The sequence below is a fragment of the Dasypus novemcinctus genome, chromosome 3, assembly GCF_030445035.2.
Source record: "Dasypus novemcinctus isolate mDasNov1 chromosome 3, mDasNov1.1.hap2, whole genome shotgun sequence".
Classification (NCBI taxonomy): domain Eukaryota; kingdom Metazoa; phylum Chordata; class Mammalia; order Cingulata; family Dasypodidae; genus Dasypus; species Dasypus novemcinctus.
Window position 1 is genome coordinate 172783451 of NC_080675.1, and position 21037 is coordinate 172804487.

A 21037-nucleotide genomic window follows, 5' to 3' on the forward strand; every position below is an offset into this window, starting at 1 on the left:
GAGTAAAGCTCTCAATTTAAGGCCTGGAAATTGAGATTTTACCTTCTCCCTTGGCAGTTTGAGGCAGGACCTGTTCGCCCAACCAGGACCCTTTAGTTAGGCAAATAAGATAATAACTTAGGGACTGTCCCCCCTTCTTCATTCCTGGGGACCCAGTCCTTGGTTAACCATAGCTCGAGGTTTGATTTCCATGCCCACGTCCTTTCTGACCATGTTCCTACATTGTCCTTCCCAGCTCTCTCTGCGGCTGACATCAGGTTGCTCCCCTTCTGAGCAGCTCTTCCAATTAGCATTCCAGGCCTAGAGAGAAAAGCCGGCAGAGCCTCGCCAAAGCATTTCTCACGACAAAGATGGAGACTGGTTTCTGGGTCCCGTCGGGGCAGGGAGAGGGTGGATGGGCTCGATGCATGCATGGACCCAATAAAGCATTCTTGTCTCCTGGAATCTTGGCGTGCCTGCCTTTCTTGGCTTCCTGGTCTTTGATGTAAGATAGCATGTGCCAACATCTGCTCCAGATTTGTACTAGGCAGCCCCTCAAAACTATATGAACTGTATCTGGCTGCCCGAGCTTCTACTTTGAACACAGAATCTCTGATGAGTGGAGGTACCACGAACAGCCTTGGAAAACTTGTCCATAAATGTTGTCTTTCTAAATGTGTTTTTTAAAAATTACAGTAGTCTTTATTCCCAGCCTCTAGTATTTATACCATACAGATAGAAGAGATAACAATAACCCCAAGATAACAATGAACTGTAATAAAATAACCAGCCAGGGGTGAGTTTTGAGTATCTATTGCCTCTGTTTTTAATAGAATTTATTTAATTGTAAGTTTAGTAGTCATTTATGCCTTTAACAGCCAATATTTAACAACCAGTTCACAAGCACTCCTGAAAATTGAACAACCTGCTCTTACGAGCCAGGACAAGCCACTCTATCACACCACCGACAAGTCTCCAGAGTCCTTCTTACACAAGAGTATTTAAGAAGCAGATTTTGGAACCCTCGTGTCTGCAGTAAAGGGTATCAGGTAAGTTTTCAAGTAGGGGACTTATTAAAACCCAACAGAATGTGAGGCCCTGTGCCTTCTCCGGCACGCCAGAAGCTTTCTTCAGCTGTGAGGGAGCACTCATTGAATTTTAGATTTAGTGATTTACTCACAACTCATCTTACATGCCCTCTAATAAAGGCATGTGCTCTTTCTGTTCGTAATTAGTCATTTGGTCCCCAGATGTCTGCCAAAGCCACCATAAAGGCAATTTAATTGAACAAAAAAACCCAGTCTTCAGTATTCTCTCACACCTTGGCAGCTCTTTAGGTTTTACATTTCTTTTCTCAGTGGTTGGGAGCTTCTCTGTGGTTTCTTCGAGACTGACGATAGGCAGTGGTAGTTTGCATCATGCAAGGAAGGATAAACTTCCTCGAGGCCGCCACCCTTTGAAACACTGAGCATGTGCTTAATTGACTAGAATTTGTAGAGTCCTGCAGTTCATAAAAACTTGGGGATCTGCTAATAAGAATTAAAAAATATATTTTTTTAATTAGAGAAGTTGTAAGTTTACAGAAAAATCAAGCAGAAAATACAGAGTTCCCATGTACCGCCGCTCTCCCCGCCCCCAGGTGTGTGAGCTTCTACCACTTTTTAAAGCTGTTTCCTCCACTCACACTTGCCCAGTTACTGAAACCCTTTAACTCTTTTCCAGAGTTCTGAGGAAGATGGCTCTGACATCTTTGCTAGTTGTGCAAAGATTCTGGGAGTACGGCACCCTGGATCTTCTTTACGATGCCACCTTGGTCAACCGGAAGCCCCTGGGATCTCTCTGTTTTTAAGCCTTTCTATTAGCTGGTTCCCTTTCACTCTTTCTCAAGACCAGGAGCTGATGGGATTATAGCAGGTGGTGAGTTGAGCAATTTTGCAGAATCAGTCTCTGGGTTTGTTTTCAACAAACTCAATGACTACCAGCAGTAAGGGGATTTCTACAGAGGAACAGCTGGACCCTGGTTTTCACTCCGTTTCTTGAGGTAATAAGATTTTCATTGCCATTATCTAGCCTAGCAATGATGTCCAAAGCAGCTCCTCAGTTTTGGGCTGCTAATGATACTTCCCTGCCAGGATGTGAATGGGAATTCCAACGCCCCTCATCCTAGTTCACCTTCAGGACCAATTCACAAAAACTCCTTATTTCCACTGGAGAGGAAGGAGCATCCGTGTCCTGTAACATCTTCTCTGGTAAGAATGTCTATATCAGTTAGAGTTCTCTGATTGCCCGCAAGAGGAACTCTCACGTAAGTAAGAATTAAAGGGTTGTTAGAAGGATGCCAGCTAACTCATTTTTCTGAAGGAAGAATTGAACAACTGGCCTAGGGGAGGATAGAAGTCAGGGCAGCTCTGGGGACCTTGACCTCGGGCCTGCTGGCCACCCCTCTAAGCAAACCTGCCCACATCAGCTCCAAAGCCTCTTGCTACCATGTGGCTCCACCCAGGAAAGAGGGTCTGATTGGCCTGGCAGTGGGGATGACGAAGGGGTGGCGGCCCATGGAAAAGTGGGATGCTTTAGAAAAATGGTTAGTACACACTGCAAAGTAAGAGCATACTAGCTCCTCCTGCTCTTCCAGAGAGAACCCTTGTGCAGGCCTCGGGAGTGGCCCCAACTGTGAATTCACCCTGAGGCACGGCCTGGCTCTCGGTTTCCCAAGTCCAGAAAAGCCTGCTGTTGTCAGGACTTGGGGCTGATCAGACACTGGGAGGCTGCCCCATTCTGGCTAACTTACAAGAAAATGGAATTTGCCTACCAAAGCCATCTTGCTATTTTTCAATGAGACGTTTAACCATCAACAGACTAGACGTTTGTGTTTGCCTGACAAGTGAGTTTCTCCTCTGAAGGAAAAATTTCAAGGGAAGCCAAACTATCAGAAAGTTGTTTGGTGACTTCGGAACAGGAGAGGCAAACAGCTCAATTCGAGCTTTCCTAGCCCTGTGAACTTGAGCTTGTTGCCTAATTAACCTCTCTTGAGCTGAGATGCCTCATCGTTTCCTTTTTTCCTTTTACAAATAGGTCTAGACTGCCTATCACATGTGAAAATTACCTATTTATATGTGATAACTATGTGGGCTGGGTGATAATAGTGAACAAAACAGACATCGAGCCCTCCCTCACAGAGCATACAATCTAATGGGAGACAAATATTAAACAAACACGCCAGGCAACACGCAATGGCAGATACGCAGGCATTACGTGCTAGGAGAGAATACCGGCAGGGGTGGGATCTGTTTGGACTGGGAGCCTGAGGAGCCTCTCATGAGTTGCTGAGGACAGAGGGGCGTTGGTCAGGGGAAGTGGGCCAGCAGAGCAAACAGCAGGGGCGAGGGCTTTGCGCCTGTTTACGTTAGAGGGACAGGACGGAAGCTCCTGGGGACAGTGCACGGCGAGCGCGGGGTCTGCGGTGCCATGGAGAGGTGCAGGAGACAGGTGAAAGGACGTTGGTGTCAAATCCCAAGAGCAGTGGTGTTAGAACTGGGATTAGCACAGCTGGAAGTAGCAGAAAAGCCCCAGACAGCAGTGGTCTTAAACAAGATGAGTTCTTCTTGCCTTAGGGAAAGAGGCCTGCAGGCTGTGGGAGCCTCGGCCTGGTCCGTCCAGGGCTGGCTTGGCCATGGTATGGCTTGGACCAAGGCCCCTCCAGCTCTCTGCTCTGCCAGCCCAAGCAGGGATGGTAATCCATCCCAGTGCGTCCTAAGGAGAAGAACTGAAAGTGGTCGTGTAACTAGATTAGGGCGCTCCAGAGGAACAGAACCGACAGGAGATAGACATAGAGCTAGAGCTAGAGGTAGAGAGAGAGAGCTAGATAGAGCCAGAGAGCTAGAGATAGGCCATCCCATGGATCTGTCTCTTGCTTCAACAGTGTTGGAATGGAACAGACCCCAGGACTCTTCCCCACAGCTCCTCAGTGTCGCCCACCTTGCAACGGCTTCTCCAGTTGTGACCTCCAGGATCAACTTCTCAGCCCTCCCCCGCTTCCGGGACCAGCCAACACCACTTTTTTGTGGTTAGCTCATCATCGTCGACCAACCGTGACCTCCCAGATCTGTCAGAATTATTCCGCCGACGTGGAGGCCTTTGTGACCCGCCTGGTCAAGCTGCAGCTGCAGGCCCCCTACACCGACCTCTCCCTGGGCTACTACTTCCACCGCCACCATGTGGCCCTGCAGGGCGTGGACCGCTTCTTCTGCGAGCTGAAGGAGAAGCACGAGGGTGCCGAGCATCTCTGGAAGATGCAAAACCAGTGCAGCGGCCGCGCCCTCTTCCAGGACGCGCAGAAACCTTCCCGGGATGGGTGGGGGATCCCCTGGATGCCACGGAAGCTGCCCTGGTCCTGGAGAAGTCCCTGAACCAGGCCCTTTTGGGTCTGCGTGCCCTGGGATCTGCCAACACAGACCCCCATCTCTGGGACTCCCTGGAGAACCATTTCCTAGACGAGGAGGTGAGACTGATGGAGAAGATGGGGGACCACCTGACCAGCCTCTGCTGGCCGGCTGGCCCCAGGCCAGGCTGGACGAGGCTCTCTTGGAAAGGCTCACCCTCTGGAGCCCAGAGGCCGTGGGAGGGCTCTCTTCCCCCAGCATCCAGGCTCCTGCCTGAGCCCCTCCAGCCAGGGGCCATCTTTCTAACTGCCACCTTGTAGCCCTCTAACAAGCCCTGAACCAAGTGTAAACAATAAAGCTTTTTGCAGCCAAAAAAAAAAAGAGGTAGAGTTAGAGATAGAGAGAGCTAGTATCACACATAAACATAAAGCAACTTAAGGAGTTGGCCCATGGGATTGTGAGATCTGGCAAGTCCAAATTACGGAGGAAAGAGAAATTCTGGTCAGAATGATGGTGAAGGTTTCTTAGGGGAGGCCAGCATGCTGGAAAGAAGTAGAGAGTATATATAGTCCTGAGGCAGAATCTGTTCTTATTTCTGGAACCCTCAGTTCTTTGCCAGCAAGGCCTCCAACTGATTGGAAGAAGCCTACCCACGTTATATGGATAATTTCCTTTACTTACAGTCGGCTGATTGTCGATGCTAATTCCATCTACAAAATACCTCCACAGGGAGCAGGTATTTTATACATGGGAAGCAGTGGTTGAGCACCTGCTTCCCATGTACAAGGTCCTGGGTTCAATCCCCAGTACGTCCTAAGGGAAAAAAAAATACCCTCCACAGCAATATCTAAGCCAGTGACTGACCAAACGACTGGACACCATAACCTAGCCAAGCTGCCACATAAAATTAACCATTACAACAATGACCAAACACTGGAAAGAATAGTTCACGAGCTAAATCTTCATTGTAAATAGTGGGAAGGCAAGGGATACTGTCTAAGGTTGAAAAGAAATAGTATCTAGCTCTCTAGCTAGTGCCATGATCTATCTAATCTATATCTATAGCTCTCTCTGTATATAAAGAATTATCTAGCTATCTATAGCTATTTCTTTATTAGAGACGTTGTGGGTTTCTTAGCTATATTTTTAATAGTGGATACTACCGGAAGTACAAAAAACAAGAACAGCTCAGAAGAATTGCCCACGGCGGGGCCGGGAGGCTGCCCAGCGGTGAGCTTCCTTTAAGCTTCCTCTACCGGCTGCCTTTTCAGACCTTGCTTAAAACAGAAGGCCGAGGGAGGAACCCCAATTCCTCCTGCCCCAGGAGCTGCCCATCGGGAATCCCATCAGATCCCTCTCAGCGCGGGTGACCTCAAGCTCCTCTGTCAAATGGAAAGGGCAGGTTTGAGATTGATGGGCCTCAGCCCACCCGAGGGTCCTCTCCCCAGAGGCTGGGGGCGGGAAGGCCCCCTGCCGGCACCCGGAAGCCACGGCGCCCCACCGCCCATGGAGCCCCGTCCTCTGACCTCAGCGCTGGTGCGGTGTCCTCTTACTTCCAAAGGGCAGTGAGAGGCGGCAGCCACCCTACTCCCAGCTTCAAGGGACGCAGCGTGCCTGGAAGTGAAGGCCCCTCATCCTGGTCTGGCGGCACATACCTGCATGGTGGAGTCACAACAGGACGTGATGCCGTGGATCCTGTGGCTGAGCTAATGGGCAAGTCAGCTGCTCTGGCCACTGGCTCCTCGGCGACTGGGGCAGTGCCTGCAGACCCACTGTGCGGCACAGCCCTGCGAGTCAGCCAGCTGGTATTTCCTACCGAATGAAAAGCCTCGTGTCTTTGTTTGGGTTGTTTATTATTTATTTTTTTCCCTTCCCCTCTCCACTTGCGACTTTTTTTTTTTTTTGCTTGCTGACTGCTCTCTGTGTCCATTCGCTGTGGTCTCTTCTGTGTTTTCGCTGGTCTCCCTTTTTGCTGTGTCACCTCGCTGAGTCAGCTCTCTGCGGTGCCCAGGCCATCAGCTCTCCTCAGCGTGTGGGCAAGCCTGCCTTCACAAGGAGGCCCCAGGACGCGAACCCAGGGCCTGCTATATGGGAGACAGGAGCCTGACTGAGCTACAGCTGCTTCTCTGGGTTGTTTATTTTTTATTTTTTGAGCAATGAAAATGCTCTAATACTGATTGACATGATGAATGCACAAATTTGGCGCAACTGATACAGCATCCGCCTACCACATGGGAGGTCCAGGGTTCAAACCCAGGGCCTCCTGACCCACGACGTGGTGAGCTGGCCACACGCAGTGCTGATGCTCAAGGAGTGCCGAGCCACGCAGGGGTGTCCCCTGCCTAGGGGAGCATCACGCGCAAGGAGTGCGCCCCTCAAGGAGAGCTGCCCTGCGTGAAAAAAATGCAACCTGCCCAGGAGTGACGCCACACACACGGAGAGCTGAAGCAACAAGATGACGCAACCAAAAGAGACAGAGATTCCCAGTGCCACTGACAAAAATGCAAGCAGACACAGAAGAAAGCACAGCAAATGGACATAGAGAGCAGAAAACTGGGGAGGGGGGGAAGGGGAGAGAAATAAATAAATAAATCTTAAAAAAAAAAGAAGTCCTGGGGAGCAGATGTAGGTCAAGTGGTTGAGTACCCGCTTCCCACGTACGAGGTCTTGGGTTCGATCTCCGGTACCTCCCCAAAACAAACCACACACAAACAAATGTAAAAATCAACGTGGGGGGCCAGCGTAGCTCAGCAGTCACGTGCTGGCTAAAGAGAAAAAAGAGTAAAGCAGTCCTGGTTTCACACCACACCTCTTTGGCTCCATCAAGCCTCTGGTGGGGATCCTCTCAGGGAAAAGGCTGTGGACAAAGCCGGGGTCTTGCCTGAGGCCCACGGCGCCGCAGTGCCTCTGGGAGAAGAGATGGCTTGGGCACGGGCACGTGCTGGGGTCAAACAGCAGCCTGCAGTCCAGGGTGTGCCAAATGCACAGATGGTTCCCGCCACAGCGGGAGCTGCTGGCCCCCTTCCCAGACGGCCCTGGCTGGGGCACCCACCTCCCAGCTGCCGTGAGTTGTTGGGGACCGCCCCCAGCTGTGCCCTTCTCTGAAGACTCGCCCTCAGCCAGATGGAAATCACCTGCCCCGGGAGGCAAGAGCAGCTCCAGGCCCAGGGCTGAGCAGCCCGGGAGAGTAGGGCCCTGGGGAGGGGGCACTCAAGGCTGGCCCCTCGCCTCAGGTGGGGGCGGCTGATTCCAAGGGAGAGCTTGTGCTCCTGAGCTCCCCCCCGGGGACGGACTCGAGCCAGGTTCTCGCTGAGACTGCACTCGTGCTTTTTCACTTCTGGCATATCCTGCATCCCTCACTCCCCATCTCCTCCAATAAATGTCTTTTTAAAAAAATGTGTTTATTTTTTATTTATTTCTCTCCTCCCCCCCACCCCCCTCCCCATTGTCTGCTGTGTCCATTCGCTGTGTGTTCTTCGGTGTCTGCTTGTATTCTTGTCAGGGGCACTGGGAATCTGTGTCTCTTGGTGCGTCATCTTGGTGCGTCAGCTCTCTGTGTGTGTGGCACCACTTCTGGGCGGGCTGTGGTTTTGCGCGGGGCAGCTCTCCTTGCGCGGGGGCCGCTCCTTCCGCTGGGGGCACCCTTACACAGGGACATCTCTGTGTGGGCTGGCACTCCTTGTGCACAGCAGCACTGCGTGTGGGCCAGCTCACCACACGAGCCAGGAGGCCCTTGGTTTGAACGCTGGACCCCCAAATGGTAGGCGGACGTTCTATCAGTTGAGCCACATCCACTTCCTTCCAGTAAACTCCCTAAACAAGGACCCCCCCTCTCAGGCTAAGGAGCCCACCTGAGACATCCCCCGCCCCGCATCCTGCTGTGCCTGTCGCGTCTCTGGCAGAGGAGCTCCACGGGAGCTCTTCTCGTCTGTTAGGACGTGGCGATGCTTTCAGAGCAGTAGGATTCTGATTAGGGTGGTGCAGAGTTAGCCCTGGAGAAGCTGTTGAGAGACAGTATCTCTGATTTCATGGGGTCTGGCCAGAGAACTTGATTCATAGCTGTGGGCACCAAGGACGGGCCTAGGGTCTGACAGTAAAGCGGCCCTTCCACCTGCCTGCCAAGTAGCAGGTGGAGAGGAAACGTGGGGCAGTCGCCTCGCGCGCCAGCTCAGCTCTCCCGAGCACCCATCCACCACCCTAGGCTCTCCTGCAGGTGGCTCGTGGCCTTGGGAGCTGCTGCCCGATGGCTCTGTGTCCCCGTCACGCAGTTCTGTGGAGGCCAGGTGGGTAACAGGTGGCCGGGGCCCACCTCGCTCCCTGGGGCTGTTGGGATGGTTGGCTGAGGGTCCAGGTAAAGCCCTCAGCACAGAGGCTGGCGAGGCCACGCTCTCGGCCACGCTGGCCACTGTCACCTTGACACTCTCTCCTGGAATCCTCGCAGGGCCCAGGCACGCTGCCCTCCTCCAGGCCGGGCGGAGAGAGCCTCACGTGTCTGCCTTCCCATGAGGTAGGCCGGCCTGCATCTTGCCCACCGGCCCGTCCAGGTCTCGGCCCCGTGGGGAAGGTCAGCACGGCCCTGTGGGATGTGGAACCGGGGGGCGCAGCAGGAAATGCTGCAGGCCAGGCTGCGACCCGGGGGCCAGCCCGTGCCAGGCGCCCGTGTTGGGTCAGGTTGTCCTCCAACTCCTGATGGTCACGGGGCTGCAGGGCGGCGGACACAGATAACCTCGGGTCTGATGGGACGTGCCTCTGTGGGATGAGTGGCATGGAAAGGAGGGTTTCACCAACAAGGCGTACCATTTGCAGATTCCTATGGAAAAGACAGTTGGTAGGAAACGTGGAGGGAGGGACGGGCTGTGCCATCCACGCCATGGCATGGTCTTATCCGTGGAATTCCCCTGGGTGGAGGGAGGCGCGCTGCCATGTTTAGACGTGAGCTTCAGAGGTGTCCACTTTGTTCCTTGGAACAGCTGTATTTCATGGGTGCCACCCGCTCGTCACACCGGGAATGGACATTGCTGGTCTGTGCTGTATTCATTTTACTGGCTCCTCTCAGCAGGCCTGAAATCCTTGTCACGGCCCCTTGTGTAGAAATGACTTTGCTCTAGGGTTCAGAGGGTACCACATCAGACTACTTCTCTGACAGCGGGAGAGGACGGGACATTGAGGAATTATTCCTGTCAGTATAGTAAACCAGCTTGTCAACGGTGACGCCAGGTGAGGCTCTTGGCCAACAAGGCAATGGAGACCCAGTTTCTATAATACCTCCACAGCCTCTGCCAATGGCCGAAGGGAAAGGGCGTACCTCAGAAGGGTTCAGCCTGGGGACAAAGAACATAAACGCCAGGGCGTCAGCCTTGAACCCAGCAGGATGACACGAATGGCCACCCACCTTATTCTGGATCTAATTGTAAAGGAAACACCTTCATCTGCCCCTGGAGAAAAAGCGAAGGTGGGAGAGCCAGGGTAGCTCAGTGGTTGCGTGCCAGCTTCCCACACACGAGGTCCCGGGTTCAATGCCCTGCCCCGGTACCTCCAAACACAAAACAAAAAAAAAAGCTTCATAGGGAGTGGCTGTAGCTTAGCAGTTGAACGCCTGCTTCCCATGTACGAGGTTCTGAAAAAAAAAAAAAGTGAGATGGAGAGGCAAGAGGGAAAGTAAGACAACAGCTTGACAACAAGGTAAAGGTATTATACCAGGTAGTAACCAATGTCTGGAAACAGCCATCTCTGAACTGCTTGGGTAAACCCCCCTGCCTGCTGGTTCTGGGCTGCACGGGTGGGGGTCATGCGCCTACTCTTGCTTCAGAAGACCCTTGGATGCTAGCTTGAAGAGAGTTTGTCGGCCTTTGTGTCTTGCTCTATTCGTGAGGATTTTTACCTGCTTGCTACTTTCTAATTAATTTCTGTTATGACTAAAGGAAGCTCATTTTTTGAAGCCTCAAATAAGAAAGGCAAAACTGTTTGTGGGTGATCTCGCAGCCATGCATCCCAGGTGTAAAAGGAAGAAGCAGATTTAGGGGAGAAGCATGGCAAGTCATGTTCATGGCACTTGGCCAGGGATGAGCCTCACTTTTTGTCCGCTGTCTGGACACCCAAGTCGAGTCAGGGAATCCTGAGAAGAAAATAAAGAGGTGATTGAAAAACCCTGTCTGCCTCTGCTTGTTGTGAATGTTTTGCTACTATCTTATTAAAACAGCTTCTTTATTCTATCAGTTTCTGGCAAGGAGAAGGGGTTCTCTCCAAATCTTTGGCCAAGAATTCCCCTAAAACAGGAGGTGACTGCCAGATAGACCGACGCCAGACACAAGTCAGTGGTTGCCGCCGAGAAGCGGGCGACGGACGGGGAGGTGGAGCCGCCTCTTCACGATAGGCCTTCTACGTGCTCTCTGGCTTTGACAGAAAGAAAGCTCTGCGAGAGGTCCTCTCCCCACTCGGCCCTGGACCCAGCTGCGGCCGTGGCTCCATCCTGGGCCTCCCCCAGCCGGGCCGGGCCTCAGAGAAGGTCTCCTTCAGGCTCCTCAGGACACCAGGCCGGGAGGGGTGAAGTGACGTGCTGAGGTCACACAGCTGGACGGGCCAGGCCCAGGTCACCCCGGGGTCCTCCAGCTCTCGGTCATTCCTGGGAGGCGCCACGCCACCCCAATCTAGTCAGCCTCCCAACCGCCCAGCCTGTGGCTTTCAGCCAAATTCCACCTGAAAAGGGAGACTGGCTTCAGGGGCCAGTGTGACTGCTGGTCACCCCTCCTTGAGGGAAGGAGAGGGCAGGAAGGCCGGGTCCCCTGGCCTGGAGGGGGAGAGCAGGGTGTCAGGGCAGCCCCGAGAGTGTTCCCGGGACGGCGCTGACCGCTGCCAGCCTGGCTGCACCTGTGGGGGAGCTCATTCCTCATAAATATTGACGAGCAGGTAGGTCTCAGTTTCCTAAGGCTGTTGCAGCAAAGGACCCAAACGGGGTGGCGTAAAGCCAGACAAGCTCCCTGCCTCTCAGTCCTGGAGGCCCGGGGTGTGCCATGTGTGGGCAGGGCCCTGCCGCCTCGGCCCTGGAGGCCAGAACCTTCCGCACCCCCCTGGCTTCTGGGGTCTGGGGCCTGGCGCCCCCCTGGCCGGCACCTGTCTCTGCCTCCTGGGTCACACGGCTTTCTTCCCTGGTTCCCTTCCATGAGGACGCCAGCCTGCGTGGCCGAGGGCCCTCTCTAACGGCTTTCTCCCCTGGTTCCCTTCCATGAGGACGCCAGCCTGAGTGGCCAGGGGCCCTCTCTAATGGCTTTCTCCCCTGGTTCCCTTCCATGAGGATGCCAGCCTGAGTGGCCGAGGGCCCTCTCTAATCCAGTCTGACCCCTGTGCAGATTGGTATTATCTGTGAATCCCCCTGAAAAAGGAAGACGGTGTTTGTGAACTAGCCAGCTCCTCTGAATGTGATACCCTCTGATTGTATCCAGTTCCAAGGCCTTGAGCTGACGTGATAAAATCAGTTTCGGGCTTTTGATTCGACACTGTCCGTGGCGCATGACTCAGGTTGAGTCCCTGCCTCCTTGGTGGGCCGATAGAAACGGACACTCGCTCCAGAAGAGAAGAGAACTTGGTCATTTCAGTCCTACCGTGTGACAGAAAGGAGAAGCCTCAAGCAGCTGAAGCGCCGGGAGGAGAGATGAGCATTTGCCTGACAGCTTGTAGCTGAAGGGAACAGAAAAGCCGAGAAGGTCCCAGGGCCCGGGCGGGGACCGCCGGCCCTCTCGCTTCGACCCGCGGCGACCGGCCTTGGCGAGGAGGCACCCTTGAGTCGGTCTCCTGAGGGTCTTGGAGCTGCCAGCTTTTACCCCAAAGAGCTGACAGATGTCTGGTACTTTGTGTGGGCAGCTCTTTGACTGACCAGTACACCCTCCTTTTAGCTAGTCCCATCTTCCAAGACCCTTTCTCCAAAGAAGGCACCACTCACGGGGCCGGGGCTTAGGACTTGACCGTGTCTTTCTTTCTTTCTTTTTTTCGTGGGGGGAGGAAGGGCTACAATTCAACCCCCAGCAGCGCCGTTAGCCACCCCCACTGCTTCAGAGATGAGGAAACAGGGTACCTTTTAGCGTCAGGGCTGAACGGAGACCTTTGGGCTCGTGCAGAGTTCACTGCACGACACTCAGCCTCTTGTTCCAGCTCAGGGCCCATGACGGCTGCGGGGCGGGGGGGCTCCAAGACCAGTGCGGCTACCCCGGATGTCCAGCTTTCCTCTGAGGACCAGGAGAAGCCAAGAGAGGGGAGGCCGGGGGAGGAGAGGCCGAGAAGCAGGGGGGCCCTGGGTGGGGGCGTCACGGCCATGGCCACGTGCCGTCCGCTGGGCACGCTCGGAGCCATCCCCGTGGAGGCTGCCCGCGGCGACCGGTGTCCTCGGGACAAACCAGATGACACGCGGACGCCTGGTTTACAGTCAAGGGAGCACGGGGCCCCCCGCAGAATGAGCGGTGCTGCGAGGACGCCCGCGTCCCAGGAAACAGGTGACACAACTGCTGGGTAGTGTGAAGCCCTGGGGTGAGGTGAGTGACACAGAACAGTCTACCCCTGGGGAACAGTGTCACCGTCTCGGCTGGGGTCAGCTCCAGACTCAGACTAGGGAGGACTTGAACTCGCTGCGGGCACTGAGCTTCCGGAAGCTTGCGGTGGTTCTCAACACGCGTGGCGAGCTTCGTGGTAATGCGAGGGATAACCAGAACATTCTTTGAAAAGAGAGAGGGTACCCCTGCCCTGCAGCCATCATCACTCTCAAACGTCCAAAACCACCAGAAGGGGCAGTTTGTCCTGTACCCTGGGTTACCAGGAAGTATTTATGCATCATTAAAAGATTTTGTCCCGGGGACTATTAATTATTAAAGAGATGTTGTCGATCCTGTCAGATAAGCTTAATGTTTAGTTGGAGGCTTGAAAAAAACTCAAGTGGTTATCCCTTGACTGCACGCTATTTAGGCCTTGGTTTTAAAAAAAAAAAAAATGAAATGGAGGTGGGGAGCAATTGTGCAATTTGTTTCCTTTTTAGGAAGGCAAGTTGCTGTTATAATTACTGACCCAGTGAGAGAGGGAGACTAGGAATGGGGCAAAATGAAAAATAAAATGCAGGATCCAAAAGAGCAGGGGGAAGAAAAGAGGCTGCAGGGGGGAGGAGGGGAGGGTGGGAATAATACAGGTGGGCTTCCTGGAGGAGGTGGGCCTGGAGCAAGGCCTGGGAGAGGTCAGGTGGGGAGCAGGGGAGAGTGGAGAGGAGGGGCTCTCCGGGGACAGACAGCTGCCGTGGGGCAGGCCTTGGTCGGCCCTACCCCTTCCCTTTGCCCCTTTCCCCGAGCAGGCTGGGGTTTGTGCGAGGCCTGGCCTGGGACTGCCCGTTGGGAGCGGGGTAGGAGGCCCAGCCTCCTCCAGCTTGGACTCTGCCCAGGAATTTCCTGCTGAGGTGAGGAGACAGGCCGGAGCACCAGCAGTTCAGACCTGGCCTGTCCCCACGGAAACGGGCGCCTCCGTCCCTCCCCGCGGGTGACCCGTTCACCACATCGTGTGAGTAGGAGCGCGCGCCTGCCTCTGAGCTGTGCTTGCGGGTCTGTGTGCACAGGTTGCGGCCCCTGCTTGCGAGCGGCCACCCGTGTGCCTGCTGCGTGTCTGCGCCGCTGGGTGGGTCAGCCCTGCCAGGCACGAGCTCAGACGGAGCAATGGGAAGAAAAGGGGGGGGGAGTTAGGACTTTCATTTAGAAACGAGCTTAAATGTATGAAATAAGCTTCACCAAATGAAAGGAGTGTAGATAGATAGATAGAGATAGATAGATAGATGATAGATAGATAGATAGATGATAGATAGATAGATAGATGGATGATAGATAATTTCCTGTAATTGAAAAGTCCAGGCATGTAGGACTGGTTTCAGGTACAGCTGGATCCAGGGACTAGAATGATGTCTTCATATTGTCTCTACCTTTCAGAGGGGGGGAAACATAATGCAACAAAGATATCACTTTTTAAAAAAATTTCTCTCCCCTTCCCCTCCCCCCCCCCCCAGTTATTTGCTCTTTGAGTCCGTTCACTATGTGTTCCTCTGCTTGCATCCTTGTCGGCAGCACTGGGAATCTGTGTCTCTTTTTGTTGCATCATCTTGCTGCGTCTGCTCTGTTTGTGTGGCCCCGCTTCTGGGCAGGCTGCACTTTCTTTCGCGCTGGGCGGCTCTCCTTACGGGGCGCACTCCTTGCGTGTGGGGCTCCCCTACGCGGGGACACCCCTGCGTGGCAGGGCACTCCTTGCGTGCAGCAGCACTGCACGTGGGCCAGCTCCACACGGGTCAAGGAGGTCCTGGGTTTGAACCCTGGACCTCCCGTGTGGTAGGCGGGAGCTCTATCAGTTTAGCCACACCCATTTCCCAAGATATCACTTCATAGCAGTGATTTTAAACCTTTTATGAAGAGTGATGAAAACTAGGGCTTCTCTTCAGGAAAAAAAAAAGCCTATATCCAGTGCATAATTCCTTACCTGCCTTCCCTGTGAAATGGGCAGAATTTGCTTTGCCTCTGCCTGGCCTCCCAGAATTCCTGCGCACTTGCCTCTCACGGGCTTGGAAGCGAGTGAAGGAAGGCCTCATGGGGCGCCCTCGGCTGTGTTGGGAGAGCCAGGGCTGGGCCCCCGGCCCTGGGGGAGGCCCCAGGCGGGACTCCAACTGTGCCTGGCCCCTGCGCCCCCGGCCTGGCCCTCTGTGCCCCCCAGCCTCCTCTCCCCAGACCCTGTGCCTAAGCCCTGCCTGGCTTCCCCGGCTCAGCTTTGGGCCCCTTGTCTTTCAGCTGGAAGGTCCGGCACATGGAGGAAGACACGCCAAGACGCCGAGGGTCCATCTCCCTCACGCCCGTGGCCCACGGCCTGGACAACGCGGGGGCCGAGCTGTGGGAAAGCCTGGTCCGTCCTCTCCCCCGTCGGTGGGCGAGGCCTCTGGTCACCGTCTTCCTTCCCACGCTGCGGCTTCTCCTCCCTCCTCAGCTCCTTGCTTGTCCATTGAGGAACCCCCCACCCCCAGGCCCCTTTTACCTCGTTCCTTCAACGTTTCCTGAGCACCTACTATGGGCTGACCCAGTCCTGGTCTGAGAGGGCAGTGGGGGAGGAGGCCTGGAGGGCTGGGAGGAGGGACCCGGGAAGGGCCTCTGAGGCAGGCCCAGCCTTCCAGAAGCTCGCACAGAGGCCTTGCTCTGGGATGCCCCAGCCGAAGTCCCGCCGCCCAGAACTCTGGAGACTAATTTGACACCCTCTTGCCCCCCAGCCTCCCCTGGTGAAGCCCCTGCTCTTCGCGGCCCCCCGCAGCCCCAGGGCGAGCCTGGCACGCTGTCGGACATCTCCCTAGGCCATGGCATGGTGGCCCTGCCCGGTGGCTTCCTCTCAGCCCCCCTGACCCACCACCACGCATGTCCCTCCCCCTCCAGCACTGCCTGAGAGCAGGGATGTGCCCAGCTCAGGGCCCAGCACACAGTAGGCCCTTCCTGCATGCCCAGCAGAATTTAATTTTGTCCTTTAATTACTTCCTGTGCAAAAGTGCCCCCCACCCCCCCCCCCCGACGTGCCGGTGGGCGCTGCTGGCCACCAGGGCCTCCCCACCGGCCCCCGCTCTGGCTGGGGGGGCAACTGACGCTGCTCTCTCTGCGGGGCCTAGGAGGAAGGCCGCGCCCCCAGCCTGGACAGGAGCCCGGCTGAGCACGGGGACAGCTGGAGCCAGGGGGCCCCGGAGCCCCTCTCCAGAGGGTAGGTGACTTCCCTGGGGGCACGGGCCTGCCCCGGGAGGCGGGTGGGGCCCCTGGGCCCCTGGTGGCTGCAGGTGGGTGCCCCAAACCTCCATGGAAGGAAGAGTAACCAGCGTCCACTCGCCCGGGCTCGTAGGCAAGGGAGCTCGGCTGGCCTCTCCTGCGGGGTGAGCCAGACCAGGGGCGCCCACCCAGAGTTGAAGCAGCTGGCACGAAATCCCCCTGGCAATCCGAAGATAGGCTGAGGGGTTGCTTCGGTGGACACTGGGGGGAGAGCTCTGAACCCTGAGCTGTGAGGATCCCCACTGGGGGGGGACTTGGGGAGGGCCACCCACAGACCTGCTGTCCTGTCCCCAGGAGGGGCCTGCAGCTGGCCCTGAAGGCGAGGCGCTTCTGCAGGGAGCACGTGCAGCTGCTTCGCTGGATCCTCACGGGCCTGCTCTGCACCGGTGAGCCCCCCAGCCCTCGCCAGCCCCCTATGTCTGGGCAGCGCCATCCGCTTACCCGAGACTCAGCAGGTGTTTACTGAGCACCAGCGCAGGGCTAGCTCCCGGGCCAGGTGTGCGGGCACCAGGGGAGTCCCTGATTAGTCAGGAAGAGAGGGACAGAAATAACTTCCACGTGATGCAGTGAGCCAGCCGGGAGCACCGAGGAGGGCTGGGGGGTGACCAGGGAGGACTTCCAGGAGGAGGGGTCCTTTGAGGCTTCCGGGTCGAGTAGGAGTTAGCCAGGTGATGGGGACGGGTGGTGAGTGGGAAAGCCATCCCATGCAGCAGAGTCCCCAGAGCAAAGGGGGCAAGTGGCAGGGTGTGGGCAGAGAGCTGGTAAACAGTCTAGAGTTGCTGTCAGGAAAGTTCTAGTCAAGGAATGCCAGAGGCTGAGGCTAAGAAAGGGCCATGGACCACCGAGGCGGGGAAGGGGACGTGCTCAGGGACGCGGGTTTTACCCACAAGGGCAGAAGAAGCTGTTGACAGGTTTAAACGAGGAAGTGTCAAGTTCAGGTTCTCCTTGGGGGACCCTGGAAGAGGCGGGCATGAAGGGTGGGGAGAGGAGACGCCCGTGCAAAGTGCACACGTGCAAAGAGGCACGGGCAGCTTCTCTGGAAACAATGCCAGCTCAGCTGGGAACGTGACCGCGGGGGCACGCCTGGGGGACCCCAGATTTCTCCTGGGTGACTGTGTGGACGGTGGTGCTGCCACAGAGCTACAGACACGGGGGGAGGCGGCGGGCGGGGGAAGTGCTCTGGACAGTTCTTTGTGGGTGCTGCAGCCAGGTCATCCGGGTGGAGGAGGTTTCCCAGGGCTGCTTGGAGAAGGAACTGGGAAGGGGGACAAGGGCGGCGGCCGGGGTCCAGCCACACAGGAGGGGCTGGCAGAGGGAGGGGGCCCTGGAAGGGACTGGGCGGGAGGGCAGGCGGCGGCCCCCAGGAGCTGGCCTGTCCTCACAGCCCCGGGAGGAAAGAGTCGCACAAAGGCAGGCCAGATCAGCAGCCCCGGGGCAGGAAGCGGGCCAGGGAACAAGGCCTGGGCAGCGGCCCTTGGGCTGAGGGACTTCGGGCGCCGCCTGAGCGGGATTGGAGGGAACTGGAGGTGAGGCGAGGGAGGCAGCCCTTCGGGGAAATCTTTATGAGAAGGGGGGCGGTGTGACGAAGTGTCAAGGATGGGGGTGTGTTTGTGTGGGAAACACTTGACCGTGCTCAGGAGCTGGAGTGGAGCGGGCAGGAGGAATGGGGGATGAAGAGAGGCCGGATGGAGCAGAAAAGGAGCTCGAGGGCCCAGGTGGAGGGCAGTGCTCACGGGTGCAGGCTCACCCTGGCTCAGGCTGGAGGTGCAGAGGGGAGGGCGGGCGTGGGCGCAGAGGCCATTGTCGGTGACCGGGGAGGGGAGAGGAAGGCGAGCAGACGGCAGGCGCCCAGCCTCCTTGCTGAAATCGAGGGCCTCTGCCATGATGGCGTTGGCTGGCGGTCCCTCACAGCTTCCTTCTAGAGCGGGTGCCTGAGGAGGCCGAGCCTTCCTTCGGCAGGATCTGAAATCCGCACCTCCTCTGTGGGCCGCCTCCCCACCCTCTTGTTTCTCCTGAAGAAATGGGATAGTTCCTTCTAGCGGATACTGAAAAGCCCCTAGCTCGTCCTGTTTCCACGTTTGTCTTCGCTGTCAGGAACTCAGTCTTTTTTTTTTTTTTTTTTTTTTAAGATTTATTTATTTATTTAATTCCTTCCCCCCCGCTCCCCCCGTTTGTCTGTTCTTGGTGTCTGTTTGCTGCGTCTTGTTTCTTTGCAGGAACTCAGTCTTGATTGTTTTTTTAGGAGGTACCGGGAATTGAACCCAGGACCTCATACATGGGAAGCAGGTGCTCAGCCACTGAGCTACATCCGTTCCCCAGTGAGAGTTGGTTTTGTCATTTGCCCGTTTGTCTGTTTTTAGGAGGCACCGGGGATCAAACCTGGGACCTCGTACATGGGAAGCAGGCGCTCAACCACCGAGCTGCGCCCACTCCCCTCAGTTCTTAAATTATCCTTACAGCGGTGAGCGAGGACGGTCTCCGTGTTTCGGCCATTTCGATGTTCCCTGGCTCTTTCCTCTCTCTGTCGAGCACGTCCCTGTGAGGCTCGGCCTCTCGCGCTCTGTGCCGTAGCAATGGCTTCCCTACCTCAGGAAGTCTCTCTCCTCAGGAGGCGAAGGCAGCGCCAGCAGCGAAGGCCTGTCTTAGAAGAGGCGCCCCTGGCCCCAGTGAGGGCCTTGACTGGCCCAGCTCCCGCCGTGTGCCCGGTGGGATGTAGTCATGCAGCCACCCCTGCCGGGGAGGGAGGTCCCAAAGGGACAGGAAAGTCCTGCCACCAGGGGAGAGACGGGCTCCTCGAAGCCGGCAGGTGCCTCCCGAGGCCCTCCGTCCCCCGCCGCCTCCTCTCCCCGCGGCTCCACCCGGGCCTGCCCCGGCCAGGGGCCACAGGCGCCGAGGTCACAGCGCCGGCCGGCCCCCTGGCCCCCGTCCCTCCTGCGCGAGGACCCCGGCTCTCTGCACCGAGGTGCTGGCCCGGTCGGGCTGGGGGAGAATTGAGTGACCACCGTCCCCCCATTCCCCCTCCTCCGGACCCCCGTAGCCCTGTGCCCGCGGCCCCCACACCTCCTCCTGGGTGCCTCTAAATGTCACCCCCGTGGGTCGGAATCCCAGCGCACCACCGTCCGGGTGAGGGCAGCTCACTCTGGTTTCTACAGCCCGGCGTATTTTCTAGTTCAGTGTCACCTTTGCCTGAGTGACGAGAGCTTCATCTCTGTCCTTTTGGAGTGGCCCCTCACCTCTTTTCCCAGGGACCCCCGGGAGGGCGTATCCAATGCCAAGCCTTGGGGGTCTGCTGGTGCCCACTTCTCCCGCTGGCCCCGGCTGTCTGTCCCTGCGGGTGGCGTGGAGGTCCCCCACCTGCCCCTCTCCCCCCCAGGCCTGTTCTGGGCTCCCGCCTCTCTCCTCCTCTTGCTGCTTGCACACCTGCTGGGGCGCGCGGAACCCCCAAAGCGGTCCGCGGCTCTGCCCGCCCGCACCCCACAGGCACCTCCGGGGCTCTACCCAGGAGGAGAGGCACAAACACACCTGGGATTCTGACACCTTCCCAGGCTCGGCCCGCAGCAGCGTCCCTGCTCTGTCACCTCCTCTCCTAGCCACCGTGGTGGCGGAGGGGGCGGCTGGAGCCTGCGCTTAGGGGTAAACTTTTTTTTTTTTTAAGATTTATATTTTACTTTTTTATCCCCACCCCCTTGTGGCTTGCTTGCTCTCTGCTTTCTGTGTCCATTTGCTGCACATTCTTCTGTGTCTGTTTGTCTCCTTTTGTTGGGTCATCTTGATGTGCCAGCTCTCCACGGGCACAGGCCACCTTGCCTCCACAAGGAGGCCCCGGATGCAAACCCAGGACATCCCGTATGGTAGACAGGAGTCCAACTGATTGAGCCACAGCTGCTTCCAGGGGTAGTTTTTTGTTTGTTTTTTTTAAAGATTTATTTATTTTATTTACCACCCCCCCCCAGTTGTCTGTTCTCTGTGTCTATTTGCTGCGTGTTCTTCTTTGTCTGCTTCTGTTGTTGTCAGTGGCACAGGAATCTGTGTTTCTTTTTGTTGTGTCATCTTTTGTGTCAGCTCTCCGTGTGTGCGGTGCCATTCCTAGGCAGGCTGCACTTTCTTTGGCGCTGGGCGGCTCTCCTTACGGGGCACGCTCCTTGCGCATGGGGCTCCCCTACACCAGGGTCACCCCTGCATGGCAGGGTGCTCCTTGCACGCATCAGCACTGCGCATGGGCCAGCTCCACACGGGTCAAGGAGGCCCGGGGTTTGAACCGTGGACCTCCCATGTGGTAGACGGACGCCCTAACCACTGAGCCAAGTCCGCTTCCCCAGGGGTAGTTTTAATCCACGGCTGGCTGCTCAGCTTGTTCTGTCCTTCCAGGCCTGGGCTCTGGAAATTCAAAAGCTAGAGAGAGAAGAACCCCTCTGCTTTCTGCTCCCACGCTCCCTTCTTGAGGCACCAGCACAGACTGGCTCAGCTACTCTAAGGGGAGAAGGGCAGAGGGGAAAGGGAGTTCTAGAGAGAAAATCGTCGTTGGTGGGAATTTCAGATCAGGTCCTGGCACGCAGGGAAGTCCATCAGGGAGTAACCGATCTCTGGGCCCACCACGGAACCTAGCGGAGCCCCAGGACCTGCTGGGTGTTCCAGAAGGTCCCGCTGGCTGGCTCTGGACGTGCCTCGGGGCCTCCTCTCAGATCTCCTCCCTCGCGTTTGGCCAGCCCTTTACAGTTTGCACAGCCCTTTCTCACATCCTGTCGGTTAATTCTGTAACGACCTCTGGCCTGGTGGGGATGAGTGTTCCCATTTCCAGATGAAGAAACTGGGCAGAGTAAGTGGGAGCCAGGGGCCCGGGGAGGCCCGGCCCGCGCTGACCCTGCGTCTCATGCC

General features: G+C 56.5%; 1 protein-coding gene and 1 pseudogene across 7 annotated transcripts in view; both read left to right on the plus strand.

The window, feature by feature from the left end:
- The first annotated feature begins 3255 nt into the window (after window positions 1-3255).
- Window positions 3256-6903, plus strand: LOC139438057 (ferritin light chain pseudogene; annotated as a pseudogene).
- Window positions 6904-12518: 5615 nt separating this feature from the next.
- SLC28A1 (solute carrier family 28 member 1) overlaps window positions 12519-21037 on the plus strand; it is a 49705-nt gene continuing 41186 nt past the window's right edge. For 6 of the 7 annotated variants that reach the window (XR_009185230.2, XR_011648490.1, XR_009185231.2 and 3 more), the window contains exons 1-4: window positions 12979-13889; window positions 15155-15266; window positions 16012-16100; window positions 16457-16548. Coding sequence is in view for 2 of the 7 variants with exons in the window: in XM_058294730.2 (XP_058150713.1) it covers window positions 15171-15266; window positions 16012-16100; window positions 16457-16548 (277 nt within the window). In the remaining 5 variants the exon portion in view is untranslated. Of the gene's footprint in view, window positions 13890-15154; window positions 15267-16011; window positions 16101-16456; window positions 16549-21037 lie in introns of all 7 variants that reach the window. The other variant, XM_058294729.2, reaches the window with a different exon arrangement.